This window comes from Chanodichthys erythropterus, chromosome 11 (genome assembly GCF_024489055.1).
Source record: "Chanodichthys erythropterus isolate Z2021 chromosome 11, ASM2448905v1, whole genome shotgun sequence".
NCBI classification, from domain to species: domain Eukaryota; kingdom Metazoa; phylum Chordata; class Actinopteri; order Cypriniformes; family Xenocyprididae; genus Chanodichthys; species Chanodichthys erythropterus.
In genome coordinates, this window is record NC_090231.1 from 58,383,889 (window position 1) to 58,393,368 (window position 9,480).

Genomic DNA, 9,480 nt, shown 5'->3' on the forward strand with positions numbered 1-9,480 from the left:
TCTTCATCTCTGTAGTTGCTGAACTGTATCATGGATATGGTGGAGAAGACTCGGCGTTCGCTCACCGTGCTGCGACGCTGCCAGGAGGCGGACCGTGAGGAAATGAACCACTGGATCCGTCGCTATAGCGACGTGGAGGATATGAAAAAAGGTGGGAGCTCCGCCCAGCGGCCTCCTCCTCTTCCTCCCCACCACAACTCTTCCTCCTCCAACACTTCTAACAGCAGCGACACACAGCCGCTAGGTACATGCACCGCTGCAGATGCAGCCGCTGGCGCAGATGCTCGGCACGCAGCATGTCTCACACATTCTTAGCAGCTGCAGACACAAGTGGTTTCCATCAGCCAACATACCAAAAAAATCTAATCTTTTTTTGTAGGACCAGTCGGCATGTGATCCCACATTTAGCCCACTTACCTTACAGTTTGTCTAGAGCCAGGGCATGCGCCAGTTAATTCCTGTCTGTCACACCATGTCCTAACCCACCCTGTTCCTAGAAACCCACAGTACTACATTTGGATTTCTCTGTAAGTTAACACACCTGATTCCACTCAACAGGTCATTAATATTGTGATCTATGATTTAAAGGAGGTTTCGGATAAGAGAGACATATGCAGTACTGTAGGTTCCTGAGAATTGGTTTGGGAAACTCTGTCCTAAGCAGGCATGACACAAAGTTCCCAGCAAAGTAATTTTTCTGTTCATTGAAAGCAAAACTGTTGCATGGCTCTGCCAGTCACAACATGTTCAATGTTTATAGTAGCACTATGAGGGACAACCTAGTGCTACCTAGTGCAATGAGACAGAAATATAAACCAAGCAGCCAACAAAATTGTTGCTTTTTGAGACTGCAGTAATTAGGGAAGGGTGCGTCACACCTGGTAAGGACATGGTTGTCAACCTCCAAGATTATGTCAGGATTTTAGATGATCAGTAGAGTTGTTTTGGGTACTGTCAATGGCTGAGGAAGGATAAGAAGCTTTTCTCTCACCCAGGTAAACTCAAGTCGCTCTTTTAATGCTCTTTTACAGAAATCCACAGAGACTTCCTGCACCGGCCTCCTTCAGGCTACCTGCCCGAGGAGATCTGGCGAAAGGCTGGTGAGTGCATCTGGACAATGAATTACTTGCAGTCACCTACTCCTTACACATGTACACAAACATATGCCAACTGGCCTGCAGGGCCTCACAGCTGTAGTTATGCAAGACCAGGAGGCCATAGAATGTCATTAGCGTTAAGAGATCTCCATCTGTCATGGCCATGAAAGACAACTGCAGTTAAAGCTGCAGTGAGAATGCAGTAACCTGCCGCAGTCAACAGCAGAGCAGCACAGGTAGGGCCAATAAACTTGACTCTGCCCAAAGAGAGAAAGAAAGGAAAGTGAGGGAAAACATGGCTGGATTGTTCTTGTTCAATGTGTCTATTTTATTATAAAAGGCTAAGGGGGCTGTACATAAGCCTGGTTGCCCTCCTTGCCATGTAGGTCACACATAATACTGATGAGGTCAGCCAGAGCACAGGTGGTGTCACTTGCCCAAAGGTCAGAGATCAAAGGGCACTTATTAACTGTGACCCACACCAGTAACATTACAGCTGAGTAAAATCAATATGCCGTTAATTATTTATGCCGGAATGATGCTGCTGTTGTCTGCAAATCTTAGCTGCATTTTCACTGTGACAAAAGCTCTTTTAACTGCAGCTGTTTTTCATGCAGGTTCTACAAGTATCCCGCTTTCGCCAGCATTAAAGCAACTTCAGAACAAGCAGGGTGAGTAACAGCACCCGTATTACACCTGTACTACAAATCAGCCTGATCTTTTACATTATATTTATAGTATAGATGGCCCTGAAGACTTAATGGAGCTCTAAGTCAATTTTTTTCACAGGTGTTTCTCTTAAGATCTCTCATTCAAACAAATGAGGCAGTCATTAACATGCAAAAAGAGTACAGAACTATAACATTAATGTGGATAGCATAGCTCAGACAAATCAGTCTTGGAAGAATTTGGTGAAAAATGTTTAAAAAATGATAACTTGAAATTATATACATAAGACATTTGGCTGGCAAATCTGACCATAGTTTGAAGCATTGACAGGTCTTTTCTGAAATTTCCAGAGGTAAACTGAAAAAAAGTGAGATTACTAGGGTCTTTTTCATAGGAGAAAAAATTCAGAAACTGGTAACTTATTCATTGCTGTCTGGGAGAAATAATTTAGATATTAAAGGGATGTCAAACATGAATTTTCTTACCTGTGAGTGTCTAGATTTGGATGTCCTTCTGCCTTTGGTGAGACCTGAAACTGTCTTTGAAAATAATGCAAGAGAATAGCAGAAAGAAAAAACCTTGAAAACTGACATATCCCTGTGGGATTAAAACGTTAATATTGCCGCCCCATGTTTTCCATTATGTGCCAATTGCTCTAGCATCTGCTCCCAAGTCTCCTTGATAAAAATTAATTAAATTTGCAAACTAATTTTAGTGGTGCATTCTCTGAGTCTGATTAAGCAGTCTAGTGTTTTCAAAGATACAGAGAAATTGGCGAGAACCAAAAAGATGAAGAGAAAAGCAAAGAAGTGAAGAATGAAGGCACTGGGAAAAAAAATGAGGAGATGTGTGTGGGAGGTGCGGAGAGAACAAACTGAATACTAACTAGCTTTCCAGCTGAGACAGTAGTGATGTAGATTTGAAAACACACATACACTCAGTCAGTCAGTAGCCTGAGGCAGAACTCTATAGAGAATTGAATGGAGGGTATGTTATGACAGATATTTATGACTGGGCTCCTCAGAACCAGCTTTCTAGAGTAAACACACTATGGGGCAAAGATTGTAAAGCCCAGACATATGAAAAATCTGCAATAATGTGTGTGTGTGTGTGTGTGTGTATATACCCTGCAGCAATACACATAATATCCTGACATATTCTGAAATCATCCACATACTATCTAAACCATAACCCCACACAACAGTAGTTTCTCCCAAATCTTGTAAGCTGCCTCATATGTGTAGGCAGCTGTACCTCCTAATTCTAACATAAATGGAACTTCACAAGTGACTGTTTTTAAAGACTCTACATAAGTAACTCTTTATGTATGGTGCATGCGAATCAACAAATTGAATAAAAGAATCACAAAAAAGCAAATACGTTGCACATGCAAATACTGGGTAAAATAATTAATCATAAATGTGATATATCAATGTTTATCATTATTTTTCACAGTGCAATCTGGGGTTGTGTGCAATCAGCAAATGATGCAATGCTGCATTAGATTTTGGCCTAAACAGATTATCTTTCAAGGCAGAATATGTGGCTGTGGCTGTCAGCCTTTACGTTGGGAATGTGCCTTAAAATGTGGTTTAGGTCACCTAGCTCAGTAGGTTTCAGAGCTTATGTTAAATGTTCACATTAAAAAGGTCAAGGAAAGACCCTGCAGCACAAGGAACCCTAATGTTCAGAGTCAGGTGTTAGATTTATATTTTAGACAACATCCGTACACACTCGCACCTGCATGTCCTGAAAACACATGGATATACGCACACTCACAAACAATGTCATTTGTGGAATGAGGTTTGCCACAAACGGAGTGATTCAGCCTCAGTATTGAAGCCATGTGCCATTTATCCACTTAGTGAAAAATATGAAATATTTAATCATATACTGTTAGGTAAATAGGCAAGCTTGTGAACAACCTTTCGAGATGTCTACTGCCTATCAACACTGGAAATAATTGTAACCACTGTCGTTTGGATCAATTATTAATAGCTTATTTTTCTGACAGAATGTTTTAAATCTTGGATGATGTACATCTGCTTAGAGAGATGAAACAAGCTGAAAGCTTTGAGTGCCTCAATAAAGGATGTTGAGAGGAACAGCAGTGGTCTACAGGGATAATGTCTCATTTTTTCTCTTGATATTCCCTTCTTATTTTTAGAGGAGGCAGTAAATGAAGTGAAGAGGCAAGCCATGTCGGAGCTGCAGAAGGCGGTATCAGATGCTGAGAGGAAAGCTCACGAGATGATCTCCGCTGAGCGCTCCAAGATGGAGAGAGCTCTGGCCGAGGCTAAGAGACAGGCCTCTGAGGACGCACTGACTGTCATTAACCAGCAGGAGGACTCCAGTGAAGTAAGTACCACACATAACTGATGTTTGAAATGATGACTAGCATACTAAAGCAGTCACCCTGCTTGATTACTTTATTCAAAGCCTCTACCTGAAAACTACTGTTACTTGTCTTTGATAAAGTCTTAAATTTATATTTGTTAGGCTAGTAGTTTTAATGGTGGTATTAAAATTGGAATAGAGAATTGTGAATTTTCACTGCGATCTAAAATTCTGGTGTCATAACTGGCTGTTTTTGCAAAAAAACGGTAAAAAAAATATTTATGGCCAGTACAATTTCTTAAGTCACCGGCCATTGGCAGGTGTGGCTTCTCCTAAGGTACTGTAATGTGTGTTTGAATACATTGTTTTATCATAGCATAGATATTGATATTTATTTGTTTGGCAATCATAACAGTCCGTGTCCCTCCTGCAGAGCTGTTGGAACTGTGGTCGCAAGGCTAGCGAGACGTGCAGCGGATGCAACACCGCACGCTACTGTGGCTCTTTCTGCCAGCACAAGGACTGGGAAAAGCACCATCACGTTTGCAGCCAGGGCTTGCCTGGGAGTAGTGGGGTGCCACTTGGGACACCATCTACCACCTCCACCTCGTCTAGTGCACCCCCCACACATTCGGAGAACACCCCTCCAGGACCCCTTTCCCTGGTTGGGCAAACCAGCAGCAGTGGCAGTCCTAAGGAAGCGAGCTCCAGCAGTGTTTCTCGCTCAACCACTCCAGCAACACCCGCCCTGATGGATTCCTCATCCCGCTGACTGATGAACTCCAAAACCTAACCCCCGCCCAGCCACGTCTACTGCTGCTACAGCATCCTTCATCCAAAACAAGCTGAGGAACCTCCACCATACTTAACACTCCTCTGAACTACAGCAACCTGGCTTTCACATCTACGTTAAGCTCTTGTTTTCTCAATCTCCAAAAAACTCCATCAAAGCTTAGATTCTTTCACAAAAGGGTCTACTGTGCTAAACTCAACATGAGCAGGGTCTATAATACTGGATTCCACCAAGAAAGCCAGGGAAACACGTATAGTTACACAAGTTTTAGGCATGGCCTCAGTAACCTACACCCTTTAAGTGAGATGTGCTCTCTGAGAACTGGAGTGGCGCCATACTTTGAACACGTCCTGACCCAGGTGGGACTACATGTATGTAGGTTGGACAGGAAGGCGCCACAAGAGCACGTTGGCACTCAGAAAGCTTCCATCACAGAGCTACTTCCTCACAACATGACGCATTGCATTTCATTTTTTGGCTTTAATTAAAACAAAAGAAATGTCCAAAAATCCAAAAGAAATAATGATGATGATGATGATAATAATAATAAGAAGAAGAACCTGTTAACTACCTTGCTAGCGAGCCAAGAAAATCTACACCAGACTCACCTCTCTGTACTGACGTGAACCCAAATGAATTTTAAGTGAAAACAAAAAAGAACATGATCCAAACCTTTTTATTACACTGCCAAAGTTACTAAGAAGCACTCATCTTGTAACCAAACGCAAACAACTTCACCTCCTCAGCAGTAAAGCCAGCCCAGAGTTCCACAGGCTGTGGAGAGGTGGCATGGTGACTAGACACTCAAACCTTCACTGTGCCCACCTTGACCTTGAGGAACACAGACTTTAGCCCGGATCCATCTCTACGGCAATGGACGGTCGCACCTGGGATGTTTAAAGCACGTCACCCAGTCTGCCGCAAAGAGAAATGACATGAAAACGAAAGAAAAGGCGAGGATTAGTAAACGAAAAGAGAAAAAATGAAGGATGAACGGCAACGGAATTGCCAAAAACCTCAATGGATTGTACACTAAGAACGAGCCTTTTCTTCTGAAACATTTTCGTTTGGTTTTCCTAATGCTGAGACATTTCATTTTGTTGTACGATTTCACTCTCCCTCGTTTTCCAAAGCATGACAAGACTGTAGAGTCTCACGAGACTGGCGTAGACTTGGTTCTCTTTTCTCTCGCTCTTTCTACCTCCCCCCATTCTCTATGTGTTCATCCCTTTTGTCTCCTGACAGAAGCTCTAAGCAGATATCCATGAAGGGATCAAACGTTGCTTGTAGATATTACTTTGTTTCTGGATGTCTCTGTCTTCAATATCTGCTTGTGTGCGTACTCAGAATGAGGAACGCGATTCTTTCTTTGTCTTCTTTTAGGTTTCAGCCGAACATTGGACGGAAAAAGACACTCTAATGGGGGAGAAGCTGTGTTGTACCTATTGTTTGATTTGTTGTATCAATATTGATGATGAAAATCCTCATGTAGAATATTTTATATTGCTCGCATTGTAAGACAGTGAGAGAACGGAGGTGCAATATGGAACGAGAATTCAGCTACTGAATGGAACCTCAGAAACGGCCCTTAGGGTACCTTATAATATAAATATACATATAAATATATCTAAAATTACCACAGTAAATTAATGTGAATGTACATAGTATTTAAAAAGAGGTCCAAAAATGAGTTTGCCAAATAACAGAAACCTTTAAAGTATAATGTCTAGAACATAATTTCTCTCCATTTAAATCTTTTCTGTCTGACTGATCATTTTTACAACGTCTGTTGTAACGGCGGAGGAAGAGGTGTTCACATCACTGCTCGTGTAGAGGACTCTGCTGACGGACGCTTCAAGTGAGGCGCTTTTGTAGCCATAAGCGTGTCGACGCAAACGGCATCGCTTCAAAGACACGCCAAACCACAATAGACTGACCTAGCTTGTCCCACTGAGAAGTTCCCAGACTGGGATTTGGTATAGAATCTGTGTGAAACATTGCCATCCTTTGGGCCAAAGTGTCACTGCAGTGGTCCAATGTGTAATTTGCACACAGAAACACACATGCATGCACATACAATCACAAAACCAAACCCTTGATTGTCCATAGTCCAAGTGTCTGACACCAGAATCAAGCAAACACTATTGATGGTTCTCAACTGGTTTTGCTTAAGTTCCCAGATTTACTTGCAGATTTGACAACAGGACAACATAGTACCAAACATAAATCATATTTATTGTAATCTGGAAAACAACAATAGAAGATCAAGCTCTGGCACTAGCTTACACTTGCAGCCCTGTTTACAGCCTTTGTTTTGGTCAGTTCTGAATTTCTGCCAGCTAATTTATAATGCTGATTACGTGGCGCACCTCTGATATGGACCAAACTTGAAAGGCCTGTTTGTTGCTCATTCTATTTTGTTGTTGCTTTAAGCATTGATAGTTTAATTTGTCACATGGCATATTCGATTGTTAATGGATTTCTAAAGTATTACATGAACTCATCCTGAAAATATCAGCAACACATGACCCTAAACCAGTGGGCTACTAAAACAACAGTCTGATGAAGTAGGAGTCTCTCTCTCCCTCCATTTTGAGGAGGAATTTTGATGAACCATCCTCTCCTTGCCTACTAGCTACCTCCTGTAAACAAATCCAAGACATTTTGTGCTTGGAGAATCAAACCACTAGCAGACATGCAAATCTATCATCCTGCTTGAGCTAACCAGGACATTTCAGCATCGAAATCTGTGTCAGTAACTATCCTCAGTAATCAGTTACATTCAAATGTCTGTGCCATTAAATGGATGTGCTATTATTCATGTAGCTAGCTATAAACGTTGACAGTTTAAACTAAACAGTTCAAACTGTTGATCTACCATGACTTTAGTTTACCTGACTGTAGAAAAATAGCACCTCTTGTGGCAAGTCTTAGAATTGTTGCATCATGAACTGCATTCTGACACATTCGGAATGCGAAATTGAGCTTGCCTAGCTGTACTTGCTTAGAATGTTTTGAGCCCTGAACATTAAACATATCTCATAAATATCCAAAATGATAAAAGCACAGACCAAAGCATAACTGCACATCCACATTCGTTGTCGCCTATAAACACAAACGGAATGTGGGTGACCAACTACGCCCATAAACCAAAGTGTACAAAATTACCATATTGAAAGCACAAGATGACAGTAAACACATCAAGGGAAGAGATCAGTACTACAATTCCAAGCCGGGAAGTGCTTGTTCCTGGCATCCAAAGCATCAGATAAGATTACAAATACTTCTAACATTGAAATCAACCTTGCTTAAAGACTTCATTGTGGGAATGCATGAGTGTGAGTGAGAGATACTTTCTATTAATGATTTTGCTAAGGAACTTACTTGAATCTCCAGAGCTTTAAAATAACACCATTTGCAAAGTTGTACTAGAGAGTTCCCATAAACTCATTTTGAGCTTTGCTTGTCTGCTAGTCCAGAACTCATACAAGCATATGTTTGCAATATTTTTGGCCATTCTGTTCCAAAACCAAAATCGAACCAAAACAAGAGCATGCAAATGCATCTTCCACTGTGTACTGTAATTCTGCTGTCATTTGGCATATCGAAGGGCCCTCGTTCTCAAAGCAAATCTCTGGATTCGGTCAGCATTTGGCCTTGTCAGTGGACCCAAGTTGGGCAGCTGCTCCGTTCAAAGGTTGACATGGGGAGAGAGAGAGAGAGAGAAACTACATCCTACACATTCAGCAAACATTCTCCTGAAGTAACATGGATGCTGAAGGTCAACTATTCTGTAGCTTAAACCAGCTTAAGATGGTTTCAGAGAGGGTTTGTCAAGTAGTCTGGCTGGGAGACTAGTTAAACCAGCTAAGACCAGCAAACCATTGCACTTCACTAAAGTTTTATTTTTTTTGGTTTTTATATGACTATAACATCCGCTAAGGCTAACAGCAAAAACATTTTTATCAGAGAACATGCAAGGCTGTAGTAGTAGAAACCTTACACTACTGTAGATTTGAACAGAGGGACGGGCATTGAACATGCACATGATAAATGCCATCACAGCAAGATATATATATTTCTGTACTAACAAAGGCTTGGTTTGATACATTGATATACTGTATTGTGCAATACATCATTACAGGAGAAGGCATTGTTTCAGTAGGAAAGGTCGGTGTGTTAAAATGTTTTCTTGTTTTCTCTTTCAAGGTCCTGTTATCATTCTCTAGATGATGTGAACTGTGCCAGGAGAGTTTTATTTATTTCTTGCATGCTCTTTTCCCCCCTTTTGCAATTCCCTCACCCTCTCTTACTGTGCGCTTTGTTGGACATGTGACGCTGTAAACATTCTAAATCAGGTTATTGTCTGTGTTGAGATACGTATCTGTGTAATTAAAAAGACAGTGAAATATGACTAGTATTTGAATTAGCTTTTTTTTCCACAATAGAAAACATTTCTCTTGTATTCTTAAAAGCTGGAATGTCATTTTCCTCATTGGGGCTCTGCAGATTCTCCAATGAGGTACAGTTGAAACCGCCTTTATAAGTTTACAGACATAATTTTTAAGGTTATGGAATCGCACA

The 9,480-nt window shown here is 41.3% G+C and overlaps 1 protein-coding gene across 3 annotated transcripts in view; it reads left to right on the plus strand.

The window, feature by feature from the left end:
- The window catches only part of cbfa2t3 (CBFA2/RUNX1 partner transcriptional co-repressor 3), a 55,990-nt gene extending 48,537 nt beyond the window's left edge, over positions 1-7,453 (plus strand). For 2 of the 3 annotated variants that reach the window (XM_067400230.1, XM_067400232.1), the window contains exons 8-12: positions 16-244; positions 1,032-1,100; positions 1,715-1,768; positions 3,934-4,124; positions 4,537-7,453. In XM_067400230.1, coding sequence (XP_067256331.1) covers positions 16-244; positions 1,032-1,100; positions 1,715-1,768; positions 3,934-4,124; positions 4,537-4,875 — 882 coding nt within the window. In that variant the 3' untranslated portion in view covers positions 4,876-7,453. The remainder of the gene's footprint in view (positions 1-15; positions 245-1,031; positions 1,101-1,714; positions 1,769-3,933; positions 4,125-4,536) is intronic. The other variant, XM_067400231.1, reaches the window with a different exon arrangement.
- Positions 7,454-9,480: the final 2,027 nt, after the last annotated feature.